Here is a 15418-nt window from a genome sequence, read left to right on the forward strand (position 1 = left end):
GAGAGGGCATGCGGGGGGGGGGGGGGGGGGGGGGGCGTAGAAGGGAGTGGAAGTATTTTCTTCCAGTCCCCATTGTTACATGTTAGTTCTTATCACAACACAGCAGCACCTGTGAATAAAACCCCCTGAACACTGCCTCCTCCCAGTCAATCCCAGCTAGGATGTCCACATCAACTAGGCTTCCAGGTCCTATACCTCCCGACTTCCTCCCTGGATTTCACTGACAGCCCATCATCTTACGTTCATTCTTCCTCATTTTGCTTAGACTCCACGGTGAACGTTACTGTTCTGCCTGCCTAAAGCCTACTCCTCTTTCTTCTGCCAACATCGTCAGCTTGTTTTTCGAAATCTCCCCACTCCGTACTTCAGGTTACAGAGTTCATCATCTGTTTAATCAGTTACCTTCTCTTTCTGGCCTAGACTTCATGGTTTACTATTGTGATGACTTTGTCAATATAATCGATTCTCTTACCTTAATACCTTCTCCGGGGCAAAATCTCAATCCAAGACCAATCCAGCCGCCTATCTCTTCTGGCCATGTATCCTGACTGCTAAGTACTGAGAGAGTAAATATTTTTTAAACCATAAAACCTAATATATAGTTTCCAATCTCAGCTGGGCCTTCAAAGTTGCCCCCAAAGTGCAGCTATGTTTCCTCAATCAGCAGTCTCTTTATTCCCTTTAGAGATTATTCCAAACCTTTCCTACTTCTCAAACCGCAACAACTCCCCACCACTCTTCATCAGAAAACCTTGCCCCCAGACAAGAAATTCCCCAATTTCCTGTACCTTAACCTACAAAATTGGCAGCATTCATACCCATCCTTTCCTTCTTCAATCTTGTTGTAATACACTCTCAACCCTGTCTCTTCCCAGCTTCTCAGAGACCCTGTACTATTTATCATCCTCTCTCTTGTTATCTCAACCTCTATCTTGCTCTTTCCTGTGGCTTCTTCCTATTAGCATTTAAAGAATTAAAAGACTATCATTTAATTGATTACCAATCACATTTCTCCAAAGAAGATAATATACAAATGCCCAACAAACACATGAAAAGATGCTCAACATCATTAGTCTTTAGGGAAATACAAATAAGCCACAATTAGAAAACACTTCACATCCACTAGGATGGCTAATATCAAGAAGATGGACGATAACGAGGGTTGACAATGAGGGAGAGAAATTAGAATTCTTAGCACATTGCTGGTGGGAATGTAAAATGGTGCAGCACCTGTGGAAAACACACCTGTGCTGGCACTTCCTCAAAAAGTTAAACACAGAATTACCATGTGACCCAGCAATTCAATTTCTGGGTATATACCCAAAAGAATTAAAAACAGGTGTTCGGACTTCCCTGGTGGTGCAGTGGTTAAGAATCCACCTGCCAATGCAGGGGACATGGGTTTGAGCCCTGGTCCGGGAAGATCCCACATGCCGCAGAGCAACTAAACCCGTGTGCCACAACTACTGAGCCCATGTGCCACAACTATGGAAGCCGCGCACCTAGAGCCCATGCTCTGCAACAAGAGAAGCCACCGCATTGAGGAGCCTGCGCACGCAATGAAGAGTAGCCCCCCCTCACCGCAACTAGAGAAAGCCCGCGCGCAGCAATGAAGACCCAACACAGCCAAAAATATATAAATAAACAAACAAAAAAATAAATAAATAAATTTATTTAAAAAAATAAAATAAAAACAGGTGTTCAAAACAACCCCGTACACTCAGGTTCACAGCAGCACTACTTGCAATACCCAAAAGGTGGAAACAACTCAAATGTCCATCAAATGATGAAGGATAAACAAAATGTGGCACGCTCACACCATGGAATACCATTCAGCCATGAAAGGGAACTAAATATTGATACATGCTACAAAATAATCTTGAAAATGGCAAATTTTATGTTATGTGTATTTTACCACAACAGAAAAAAAAAAATCAAAAGTCAGCTGCACCTGAGTAAAGACATACAATCATCTTACAAAAGCCCTTCTTCAATTCCATAGTTCTATCCAGCCACCCCGTCCTCCTCCACGGCCCAATCAGTCACCAAGCCTATTAAGTAAAGCTCTGACAATGTTCAAATCTGTCCACTTCTCTCCACCCAGCCGCCGTAACCTAGTTCAGGCTTTCATTGTTCCTCACTGGATAATTACTAAGGTCTCAACTGCTCTCCCTTTTTCTAGCCTTGTTTTCCTCCGATCCATTCTTCTCACTGCCTGGATTTTCTCAAATACAGACTTCAGTGTATTTTCTCCTTAAAAAGCAATTCACTGGTTTCCAAAATTCCAGCTCTTTCCACAAAGCTGCTCAGCATCCTACTGGCCTTACGGCTCTTGCCTTGCCTCCAGCACCCACACCCCCCCGCGCCTGCTGAGGCTTCTTCCGACACCTCCCCGCGCCATGCGGCTGCCTCCTGGACGGCGAGCGTGTGCCCTTCCTGACCTCTTCTCCTCCTCCGACGCTCAGACAAGACGCCGCATTCTCTGAGAACCCTTCCCCAACATCCCCACGCTGAGGGACACACTCCCCTGAGGTCCTACTATCTTTTCCCCATCACGGCACTTTTCATTCTGAATGCTTTGGAGGTATTCAAATTGCTCGTTTGGCCATTCTTCCCTCTAGATCACACTTTGTGAGACAAGAGGCCATGTCTACCTTTTCCAGAGTTGTATCCTAAAGGCCTCCTATAGCTCCTACTGCATTCTAGGTGCTCGATAAGTATTTACTAAATACACAAAATGAATATGCACTTAAAATGTAATGTGTTAGTGAGTACCAGCATCAGCAGCACATAGTAGGTGTAGATAAATGCTTGCCAGGACGGTTATCACTATCCATCTCTCTATCTCAGATTTCCTCAGGATAAATTCCTAAATGTGAAATTACAGGATCAATTACAGTAAGGCAGAGCAGTTAGTGGCCTCTTATTGTTCTTCCTGTCTTTGCTTAGTAACAGAATCCTCAAATTTTGGCTGGGTCCATGACCACCTGGAAAAAAGACCACATTCCCCAGCTTCCCTGTGTGGCAATGTGAGTAACAGCTGGAGAACAGGAGTGAGAATTCCTGGAAGTTTACAAAGAGGAAGTGGAGAACCTTCCTTCAGCCCTGCCTGCTGGCCGGAATGTGAATCTGAGGGCTGGAAGCCAAACAGCCACGGCTGACCACGGGGTGGGAATCACATATTAGGGATGGCAGACAACAAGGTGCAAGAAAGCTGCGTCCCTGATGCCCACGGAGCCAACCCACGACCACTTAAGAGCAAATTAAACTCATATCTTGCTTGGGTGACCATCATTTTGTTAGTTTACCCTCCTACCATCAGTGCTGACTGACAAACTGATCCTCTCTTAAAAGCTCTGCTTTGTTGAAATGTCCTGTATAATAGTGAATTTGGCTGATCCTTTGTCCCCAGTGACTGGGAGGTAGCCGCTAAATCTCTGGGATTTCTCTGCTGAGTGTCTTTGATATTCATGGTGGGTCCCTAGATAGTTTAAGCTAGGAGATGACTCTGGTTGGGGGCTGGTGACGCCAGGAAAACCAACCGCATATGAGAGGGTTGGGGCTTTGAGCCACTTGATATCAGCCTGGCCTCTGGGGAGGAGACAGGGGCTGGAAATTTAGTTCAACCTTGTGGCCAATGATCCAACCAATCACACCTATAAAATGAAACCCCAACAAAACGCTGGACATGAAAGCTCGGGTGAGCTTCCCTGGTTGGCAGCTCTCTGTGTGTTGTCACACAGTCATGTGCTGGAAGGGTGACATGTCTTGATTCCACGGGGAGGGGACAACAGAGACTGAGTTTGGGACCCTCCCAGACCTCCATTTCGGGGCGTGGGGGGCTGGTCCTGATTCGTATCCTTTTGCTGTAATAAACCATCACTGTTACTGAGTTCTATGAGTCATTCCAGCAAATAATCAAATCTGAGGAGGTAGTGGGAACTGCTGGATTCACAGTCTGTTGGTCGGATTTAAAAGGAAATGCTGCATAGCACAGGGAGATCAGCTCGGTGCTTTGTGACCACCTGCGGCGGGGGGGGGGATAGGGAGGGAGGGTGGGAGGGAGACACCAGAGGGAGGAGATATGGGGATACATGTATACATAGAGCTGATTCACTTTGTTATACAGCAGAAACTAACACAGCAATGTAAAGCAATTATACTCTAATAAAGATGTTAAAAAAATTTAAAAAAAGTAAAATAAAAGAGGAAACACTTTATCTTAATTTGCATTTAGCATTTTTCATGTTTGTCTGTTGCATTTTTTTCTGTTAGTTACTTACATTGTATACTATTTTAGTTCCCTTAAAGGTTTCTTCCATTACTTCTATGATTAAAAAATTCTCCCATCTTAAGATCATTTTCACTTGGTTTGATCCCTGGTCCAGGAAGATCCCACATGCCGTGGAGCAACTAAGCCCGTGTGCCACAACTACCGACCCTGCGCTCTAGAGCCCGTGAGCCACAACTACTGAGCCCACGTGCCGCAACTACTGAAGCCCACGCTCCTAGAGCCCGTGCTCCACAACAAGAGAAGCCACCACAATAAGAAGCCCGCACACTACAAGGAAGAGTAGCCTCCACTCGCTGCAACTAGAGAAAGCCTGCGTGCAGCAACAAAGACCCAACGCAGCCAAAAATAAATAAATAAAATAATTTTTTAAAAAAAGAAACACTTCTTTGATCTTCATTTCTTTATGAAGCCTCCTGTGTTGTGTAAAACTTAAATACATTTGTATGCTCTTCTATTGTTAATCTGTTTTTTGTTTGTTTGTTTGTTTTTAACAGAGGCTCCAGCTAAAAACTTGAAAGGGTAGAGGAAAAAAACATTTTTCCCCTCCTACAGTTTCAAATAAATATTCATCTAGAAATTGCCTTGAGTCTGGCTGGAGTTGAAGACCCATTTCCTTCCAAATAAGAAACCAATACTGAAGTGTGAGGCAGACTGCTGGTTTAGGATAGATATTATTCATAATGGCTTTAGGAATTAGTCTACTATTCCTAATTCATTAGAGCATTTAAAAAAATTAGGAATAGTTATGGAATATCTATAATTCCCAGATAAACGTTTAACGTTTAAATAAAAATGAGACAAGCTATAGCATAAGTGCGAAGCAAAAAATTCTCAAAAAATGAGTAGGAGAATCTCTTTTTAAAATTTCTACTTCAATTACTTAAACTCATGTTTGCTCCTTTAACTTCTCACAAACTGTAAGCACAAAGGTCCAACATACCTCCTGGATGGCTGTCATGACAACGTGTTGGACAGATTCCTCCATCATCATGATGGCTTGGATGTACTCTGAAAGTAAGAACAACCTGGAATGTCAGTGTTCAAGTTATAGACAATCAAGGGAGTAAAGGCTAACACTTCATGAATTCTGAAAAGAAGTTTCCTGTGTTTTGATTCTTCGTCGGAATTCCTCGTATATGGTTAAATATATGTGTCACAGGTAAAGTAAAGGCTGAAAATCACATTATTTATCTTTCCTTAAAAATAACTGTCCGCCCCCATTAAGTTGAGGCTACAGCTAAAGGTCACAGGAATGGAGGATCTCGGGAATGTAAACAATGAAACGGTACAGCCTAAGGCCAGAATGGAAAGGACTCTGTATTACTATTCCTAAAATCTAAAAATCTTTCACATTATTCTTTGCTACATGTTATAAAACTTTGATGTCTGTGTTTTATTCCTATGTGACATCAAAGTATTGAATTGTGTATAATTTCTACCTTAATATTTTCTATAATTAAAAAAAAAAACTTAGGGAAACTGAGACCTGCTCAGGACCAAGAGTTAAGGTAAATTTAAGATAGAGGCTGACGCTATAGTTAAACAAACACTGTGTAACCCTGGGCTTTAAAATAATGACCCAAATCTCTAATAAGCTAAAGCATCAATTTCATCAACCTTACCCTCACCAATGCCGAAAAAGAGAAGACTCCCTTAGCCGTTCGTAGTGACAAAGTTGAAAAAAAAATAATTTCTTGCCTTCTAAAAAAAGCCCTGGAAGTAGTTTTCATTATTTTCAAATCCAATAATAGATGAAAAAACAGGAATTAAGCATAAAAAATCAATAGGCCAGCTGGATTTCAACAAATACGGTAAATATATTTTAATAAGAAACTTTTTTTTTGAATTTTATTTTATTTTTTCTTATACAGCAGGTTCTTATTAGTCATCCATTTTATACACTTCAGTGTCTACATGTCAATCCCAATCTCCCAATTCATCACACCCACATCCCCACCCACCCAATAAGAAACATTTTAAAACGTAAAGTCATTAGGAAATTACAGCCTCAACCTGCCTCTCTCCGCTCTATACCCAAAAACACACCCAAAAAATTTGTCTCAGCACTCTAACATTATATGAAAGAGTCTTACTGTGCAATTGTTACAGTGACCTACTGGCAAGAAACTCATGGATTTGGAATGCCAAACTGTAGTCCCTTGCTTGACAGGTAACTTGTTTAAAAAAAAAAAAAAAAAAAAGAATTTTGACAGCACTATTAAATTACAACATTCTGGTTGCTAATGCCAAAGCTTTTAGTTAAACAAAGCATGTTTTTAAGGAAGGATTGTCGTAAGGATGCTTGTACCCAATCAATGTGTGGTGATGCATACGCAAGTATACACAACACACTTAAAACACAGTCATCGTTCTTAGGCCCAAAGTAGGAATACTGTGCATCATAACTTAACCACTTTCCAGTGAAAAAAAAAAAAAAAGAAGAATCCTTTTAGTCTGAGCTGAACTTTTTGTTTGTTTGGTTTGTTAGTGAGGAGCGTCCTACAAGCGTTGGGTACAAGGCACCAAGCACAGAATTCCCAGGCTACAGAGCAGCTGGCACAGCCGGGATCGGAATGAAAGACTGTGAACATGGTGGGGAGAGGCAGTGGCCCAGTCATGGGAGGAAGACGGACGACAGCCCCGTGGGCGTGAAGGGGGTGACAGGGGACAGGGGACGGAGGTTAGTCAGGTGTGAGAGGGGAAGCGTTAGTTAAGAAGCGGTGTTGCCACGTCAAGGCCCTTCCCCGCGAACACCGTAAAATGCTGGATGATAAAATGATGATGAGAACCACGTTAATGTACTAGTTTTGAAAAGTTAAAAAAAAAAAAAGTTAAATCTTGAAAGTCCAAAATCCAAGTACGTATGATTACTGGCAGATCCAGGAGGCAGTGAAGAATGAGCTGGGCTACGCCAGGGAGTCTGTCCTGCAAAGTGAGCGTCTAGGTCCAAAGCCTACAGCTCAGCTCAGTACAAAGAGCATTTAGTCCTAATGTGGGAGACACGCGTTTTTGTCCTCGCTAGCCTCTCACGAGCAAGAGATCTTGGGCAAGTCAAACAATACTCATGAGTCTCAGTTTCCCAATTTGTAAAAAGTGCTGTTTGTTCTGTTAACCAGGCAAGAGGGAGAACTCGGTAAATATTATTTTTAGTGCGTTTTTACCGCTAATCTCTGCTTTTTCAAATACACCACCACTTATGTGCCCCAGTTTGATAAGTCAGATAGCCAAAAGAAATGCATGCTGAGCCAACGCCTCACTTCTAGGAACTGAGAAACAGCCTCTAAACACAGAGCCCTTGTGTCTGCAGTGTGCTATGGGTTACGAAGCAAACACACACACGGTTTCACCGACTCCTCACGACAACCAGCTGTCGTGCCCTCCCTCTGCAGATGAGGAAACAGGCCAGCCCCCCAGGGCAGTGACAGGTAACACCCGGAAACTCAGAAGTGCATTCGATCCAAGCTTTCTGCTGTGTTCCTGAGACCAGAGTATGCCCTCTGGACAGTGAGAGGTTAAAATCCTGTTCAAATTTTTCATCATTTATGTAATTTTTAGGGAAAACCTCAAGCTAGGTGTTACACAGAACACTTGGTCTGTGTGAGAAGCTCAACAAATATTTTGATTGCCTTCCCATAGGACGACCGATATAGGTAACATCCTTGTGTTCTCCTATTCACACCCTGTAATAAATAATTAGCCAACTCTTAACAGCTTTACATCTCCAAGAGCTGATGACTCCCTAACAGAATAAATACATAAGAAATTCTTATCTGAATTCAATGAACTACATTAAATAATTTTTCATCTGCCTTTGAAAGTCAAGGGTTCTACTTAGAAATGCCCACCCCACTCAACTGCAAGTTCCGTGAGGGCAGGTACTATATTGGTTTTGTCTGACACTGTGTTCCAAGCCCCAGCATGACGCATGAATTCAGTAAATGTTTATGAAGTAAGCCCTTTGCACTTGCAATCTAAAATATCTAACTTTACATTCCTATAGCTGAATTGACCAATATTAATTAATTATTAATTACTTTGGCTGGACCTTGTCCAATTAACAGTAAATTTCATTACATTCAGTGTAGTTAAAAATAATCTAATCAAAGAATTATGCAGTCTTGCAGAAAGGGGAAGAACGTCATCATAATCAAATTTATTCTAACCTGTAAAACTCTTTTAAGCTTGAAAACAGATTACTAGCAAAATCATAGAAAATGGCATACTTTGTGTGTGGCCTTAAGATGTTACTGTCTGTACGTGTGATTTATATATAAAATATGCAATGTGCATTACTTCCCTTAATTATTTTACATGCATACACACTGATATCAAGTAAGTTACCTTGCTTCTGCTCACAGTTCACAGCACAGCCCAAGATGAGCTGGAGCATCCTTCCCAGCTCGGCGGCATCCGAATGCTCCCCAATTAGGTTCACGTCAGGGAGGGTGAAGTCATTAATTTGCTGCCCTAAAATCTGCACAGAGATCAAAACATGAGCATTGCATTTACATCTATATGACCAAATAAAATACTTGACAGAGATTAGTTTGTCAGCACCAGAAACTCACTGCTAAGAGCAGAGCAGTTAAGCCAATCTCACTCCCAATTCCTATTTATACCCCCCATACATAAATTATAACTATCCTGAGTCACAGCAACTCAGTCCCTCATCTGGTGTGTGGTATGTACACTGAGCAAAGAAACTGAGTACTACTGACCCCTCCACCCCCCCAGAAAGACTGGATGTGCGCTCTCCAGAGGAGTAGAGCCTGAGAGGTTCTGAACCGGGGGCACCAGAAAGAGCAGAAGTTAAATACAGGTTCATGCCCACAACAGGTAGACTCCCCTGGCCACCTTCACTCCGTCTCACTCCAGAATACTAACAAGACACCCACATAAGGAAAGAGAATGGAGGCTTCCTTCATGGGAAACTGGCCCCAAATGAAATGACACATTTAGACAAATGGGTAGGTTTCTGTCTGATAACCCTACAGTGAAAAAAGAAGATCCTGAAAGCACAAAAGCAGGATGAATGTGGCTGTAGTGTGATGGGTAAGGAAAGAGCAGGCAAAGAGGAGGGGAGAGGGGTCACGCAGTATCCGGTGGCTCCTTGTAAGAAGTATGGATCTGATTCTCGATGCGACGGGAAACCATGGAAGATGACTTGGAGGATGAGAGTGACATAAATTCTCCTTTTTAAAAAATCACCCTGGCTTGAGAGTGGAGAATAGACTGTAGCGGGGCAGGAGTGAAATCAGGGCACACTCCGCGAGTAATCTAAGCAAAAGCTGGTGATGGCTCCGTAGAGGTGGTGGCAGCAGAAACAGAGAAAACTGTATTTTGGAGATTTAACTATAGGTCTTGCTGATGATATCGAATGAAGGAAGGACTGCAAGATGATCTGTAGGCTTTGGACTTGAATAGTAGGGTGGACGGCAGAGTCACATACTGAGGTGAAAACAGATAACATAAGTATAGATGTAGGTTTAAATGCACATAAGCTTGTCGGGGAAAAACAGTAAGGAAATAACACAGGTGTTTCTAGGCCATGTTGTGTCCACTTGGTATCTGTGATCATGAAATTTAAAGTAACACTAGTTCCACTGCCTTATTTTTTTCCCCAGCGATACCCTGACCGTTCTGATGCAGACTCAGAGGATAAACTGAGTTAATCTAGGGATAGGGGTTTGCTGAGGAATAAAATGGAAGTAGGCACAGGACTTGTTAGTAACTATGCATGGACTCTAAACCACCTTCACGAGTAAGGGAAGAAAGGAGAGAGTTAATGGACAGCAGAGAGGAAAGTTTAACATAAATGAGTAACCACTCACAAACTATCCATATTAGAGTGAAAAAGATTATTTATCTAGTAATCCCCTAATAGCTGGTGAACCAGCTTTTTGAAACAACATCTTAGAGACCATACAATGGAAGATAAAGCTGATTATTAATATTAAGGTAATATTTCCTTTACTTGAAACTACTGTAAGATTAAACTATCCTATAGTAATACTTCCAAGCAGAATGAAAAAAACTCCTTACCTCATGATTGTAATCCAGGATTCCTTTCAAAATTTTCTTTAAATTGCTTATCTGTTTAAAGAGAGAGAAAACAACTGGGTAAAAGGTAATCACAGATGAAAATATAGTTTAACCTAAAAAATTTCTGAACTAATCATTCTTGTTAATCATAAAGTAAACATAAAAAATAAAATTCAACAGTACATTTGAATTACTATCATAAAAAAGACTATCAATGGCTTAATTTATTTGATCTAAGAGATTTATAAAGCAAATTAAGTATCCAATTATGTTAAATTTTCAATGTTCTAACCACACTGACAAAAATTCGAAGGTAACTGAACAAGACTTAACAATAAGATTAAATTATGTAGATCTTCTGCATGGAAAGAAAAAATGTGTCATCCTTAGTGAAGACTTAAGCTCAGTGCTGTTTTACCCAGAAAAGTAGAGTTGCATCTTACATAGAGGGTAAGTTCTAAATTTAGAGCATTAAACAAAAATTACAGTCAAAATTACCCTTGGATATCTCCTAACACAACCTACAAATCAGGTAGTCACCTATGAAGGAATGTCTCCAAATTCCTCCATGGTCAGAAAAGTGTTTTTCTTCAGCTGAGACCAAGTAAATATTTAGGAGCCGTAAGGTTAAAAAAATACTACTATATCTTTAAATGTTAGTATAACGCTCAGCATTGCAAGATACTGTGCTATAAAAAGCATCCCAGTAACAAGACAGGATGAGGGACGAACACTCACTCAACTCCAGAGCGCAGGCTCCTGGTCATGTCACCTGGGTGAAATCACGGGCAGAATCACCTGCACTATTTACTGTAAACTTATTTCCTTCCCTCTTTGTTTTTGACCCAGCTCATCTGGCTGAATTTGTGTTAAGTCATATGCATACAGGATATGATGCTGTTGATCATCCACCTGGCTGTCCCCAGGTAGATGCTCAGAGTTGAAGATGTCCTAGGACAGAAGACTGTAGGAGTGGTAGCTATCAAATAAAAGATTCCACAGCAGGGGGATCCAGTGGTTAATCAAAGACATACTTATTTTTAAGGGAGAAAATAAACTGAAAACTTCATATTAAAAAAAAAGAATCTCATAAATAAAACTAACATGTTTTGTATGCCTAAAAATTTGGAGACACAGAAAATATATAATATACTCTCTCTGGTTCCAGGGTGTTCAATTTTTCGTATTATAACATTTTAAATTAGAAAGTCTTAAAAATCAATGTGTTCACTTAAAACGGTAGTTTATTCTCCACTGAAAAAAGCTACAAATCTTATCATTAATCAATGTTATCTTAAAATCAATCTTAAAATTGAAGAAATGTAATTGAAGAAACATAATATAGGATAAAATATAGAGAATAGGAATGCAAATTGGAATGGTTACTTTCAGTTCAGAATATTAAGAGTCCAATAAACATTTCGCTTTCTCTCTGTTACTGCCTTTGCCGCCCTGGTGACACTGAAGACCGTGTGGATTTATGCGCACACTGTGTGCACGGGCGTGGGATAGGCAACCCCCTCTTGTGAAGCAGCAGCAAACATAAGCTGATTTAGCAGCAAGGCTTTAAACAGGTTATAACGTTAAAAAGCCATCACTTTAATTGCCTATTCTTGAAAGGTTATTTAGAAATTAAACAGCATCCATTCACTCTAGCTTAGTGAAAAGGAGGAATTAAGATTTTGGCAGACCCAATATCTAGTCAGTGAATAAATATTTTCCTCAAACATGTGTTTTATGGGGAAATATAAAGACAAACCAAGCTTAGCTCATCTTAAGTCCAGGGGTTTCACACGCTCACTCACTTGCATTTCGGAGTCCCTACCAATGTGTATTAAAAATAAATGGCTCCAGAGTTTTCCAAGCTGCCAGTCATGACCACAGATCAAGGTGGTGTAAGGCAACTATAGAGATGGAGAACAAGTCAGAGGTGGCCAGGGGTTCGGGTGAGGGTGGTGTGGTTGATGGGACAGAGGCACCACCGGACACCTGGCAGGGATGGGGCAGCCTGCATCGCCACCGCAGGGCCGTTATGTGAGTCTACACGCTGACAGGGCCACGCAGAGCGGCGCACACACACAGAAGAGTGTGTGCAGAACGAATGAACTGTGAACACGCTGTGGATCGTATCCACGTCGGTTCCTTAGGTTTGCTACTGCATTACAGTCACACAAGATGTTAGCCCTGGAGAAACTAGGGGAAAGGTATGTGGAACTTCTCTGTACATTTCTTTTCCCAACCCCTGTGAATCTATAATCGTTTCAAAATATAAAGTTAAAAAAATAATTTACAGATGGGTTGCAATTTATATTTCAAAAACTAAACTAAAAACATTAGTGCATTAAGTAAGGTTAAAAACTTATTCAACTGTTCAGGAACATGCAGTTAGGCGGGTGGGAGGCTGCAGTGTAAACTGTGTTTCTCACTGTGAGTTTCCATCCAAGATGCTTGAGGAATACCGAAAAATAAGGCTACTGGGAAGGAAGTAAAAATAATCCATTCTCTGAGTGTTCTGGACACAGTTAATAATGATCAGTATTTCCTCATTATTAATAACAACACTAGCAACTAACATTACTGTCCTAAGTACATTATATGTGTTAACTCATTTATCTCTGTGAGGTAGATCCTATCACAATCTCCATTTTACAAACGGGAAAACTCAGGCACTGAAAGGTTAAAGACTTTCCCAGTGGCTGTGAGCGGCTGGGCTGGGATGTGGACACAGGCAGTCTGGTTCTGAAGCCCAAGCCCTCAGTCACTATGCTTTACTGACTCAGAATGTATCTTGATGAGCAATTCCAGGTTACCCCAATCTTCAATTCTAGATTATTTCACCAAAGGTTATCTAAGTTTCCAAAGCTCACTAGACACATCAGAGCAAAAGTCAACAAGTATTATATACACCCAAGTAAAAGATTAATTAACAGATAGGAAAATAAAAAGAAAATACCTTTAGCCTCCAATTATCTCCTACTTCAGTTTTGATTCTGTTTAGCCAATTTTCATCAAAATATGCAGGATCTCTGCAAATAAGAAAAAGCTAGCATGTTAATATCACGTAGCTTTCAAGCTAAAATAAAACCAAACACACACACACACAATTGAAACTCATCCTGTATTATCACTTAACTGCAACAAAAAGAGTTATTTGACACATATGAGCCACAAAATACTACATGTACGTGAGATCGAATGCAATTACAGTAGAAATCTCTAAAATCAACTGCTATCACTCATTAAAAATCATAATTTTATCAAAAGCAAGCTAAAAGGTGAAAAGTGATTACAATTCTACATGTACGTGAGATCGAATGCAATTACAGTAGAAATCTCTAAAATCAACTGCTATCACTCATTAAAAATCATAATTTTATCAAAAGCAAGCTAAAAGGTGAAAAGTGATAACATACAATTAATACATGTTTTTCAAATTATACACTAATCTGGAATTAACATAATTAGTAGATACCATGCTAGTATCTAAAAACAGTCAAAATCAATGACAATTGTTTTATAAAGGCAAAAGATGTATATTAGGAAGAATGTTAAAATAAGCTTTTCAGTTAATATTTCAATGACTTCCATCACCTACTACTTCAAAGGTCACCAATAATGTTATTAAAATTTCAATTTCTTTAAATAATATAAACAGAAAACCTGTTTATGTAATACTAGACATTAGACAAAGTTGGACACCATTTCTGTTTGCAGAAGCCCTAAATCTAAGATAACACTGGTGTGGACAAACAAACTGAAACAAGGATAGACGCTGAATATACTTATGCTTATTTTTCTTAGGAAAACCTCCGAAACGTCTATAAACACTAGAAAGAAAACAAAAGCTTTTATCCTGGCATGATAGTCGCTTTAAAGTTCCTGAAATCGATGCTCTAAAAAATTAAATTATTTGTTCAAGACCACAGACTGAACACCTCTGTCCTGCTCCAGCAAGTGCCAAATCCAAAGATCTTTTCATAACACAACCATCTCCGTTCACTCAAAAAACATAATGGTTGGGCTTCCCTGGTGGCGCAGTGGTTGCGCGTCCGCCTGCCGATGCAGGGGAACTGGGTTCGCGCCCCGGTCTGGGAGGATCCCACATGCCGCGGAGCGGCTGGGCCCGTGAGCCATGGCCGCTGAGCTTGCGCGTCCGGAGCCTGTGCTCCGCAACGGGAGAGGCCACAGCAGAGGGAGGCCCGCATACCACAAAAAAAAAAAAACAAAAAAAAAAAACAAAAACATACTGGCAACAAGAGAAATATGTTAGGGGAAAAAAAAAAAAATCTACATTTCAACTTACACTGTCACTCAGACTGATAAACACAACCGCTACTAAATTTTGGTCAAATTATCTTTAAAGTAACCTGCTAGGTAGAATTTTTAAAATTTATTATTAAGAAAAATATACATATTTAGGCATAAGAATTTTTTTTTCGGTACGCGGGCCTCTCACTGTTGTGGCCTCTCACGTTGTGGAGCACAGGCTCCAGACGCGCAGGCTCAGTGGCCATGGCTCACGGGCCCAGCTGCTCCGCGGCATGTGGGATCTTCCCGGACCAGGGCACGAACCCGTGTCCCCTGAATCGGCAGGGGGACTCTCAACCACTGCGCCACCAGGGAAGCCCTCAGCATGCTTTTAAGGTTCAACCATGTTGTAGGACGTGTTACCACTTCATTCCTTTTTATGGCTCAAAAACATTCCATTTATGGATACACTACATTTTGTTTATCTATTCATCAGCTGATATACATACATGCTTCATGTGGGTATGTGCCTAGGAGTGGAATTGCTCGGTCCCATAATAACTCTATTTAACATCTGAAGTGTGACCAAACTGTTTTCCAAAGCAGCTGTACCATTTTACATTCCTGCTAGCAACACGTCAGTTCCAATTTTTTCACAGCCTGTCAACATTTGTTATTATCTCTCTAAAAAGTTATGCCCATCCTAGTGGGTGTGCAGTATTATATTATCTCACTGTGTGTTTTTAAAAAATTTTTAATAATTCATTTATTTTTTTTTTTTTTTTAATTTTTGGCTGTGTTGGGTCTTCGTTGCTGCGCGCGGGCTTTCTCTAG

General features: G+C 40.7%; 1 protein-coding gene across 1 annotated transcript in view; it reads right to left on the minus strand.

Moving 5' to 3' along the window:
• HOOK3 (hook microtubule tethering protein 3) overlaps window positions 1–15418 on the minus strand; it is a 111301-nt gene that overhangs the window by 61007 nt on the left and 34876 nt on the right. The window contains exons 3-6 of the mRNA XM_024131556.3: window positions 13290–13362; window positions 10337–10387; window positions 8636–8768; window positions 5235–5302 (exon numbers count right to left, since the gene is read on the minus strand). Coding sequence (XP_023987324.1) covers window positions 5235–5302; window positions 8636–8768; window positions 10337–10387; window positions 13290–13362 — 325 coding nt within the window. The remainder of the gene's footprint in view (window positions 1–5234; window positions 5303–8635; window positions 8769–10336; window positions 10388–13289; window positions 13363–15418) is intronic.

The sequence above is a fragment of the Physeter macrocephalus genome, chromosome 20 (genome assembly GCF_002837175.3).
Source record: "Physeter macrocephalus isolate SW-GA chromosome 20, ASM283717v5, whole genome shotgun sequence".
NCBI classification, from domain to species: domain Eukaryota; kingdom Metazoa; phylum Chordata; class Mammalia; order Artiodactyla; family Physeteridae; genus Physeter; species Physeter macrocephalus.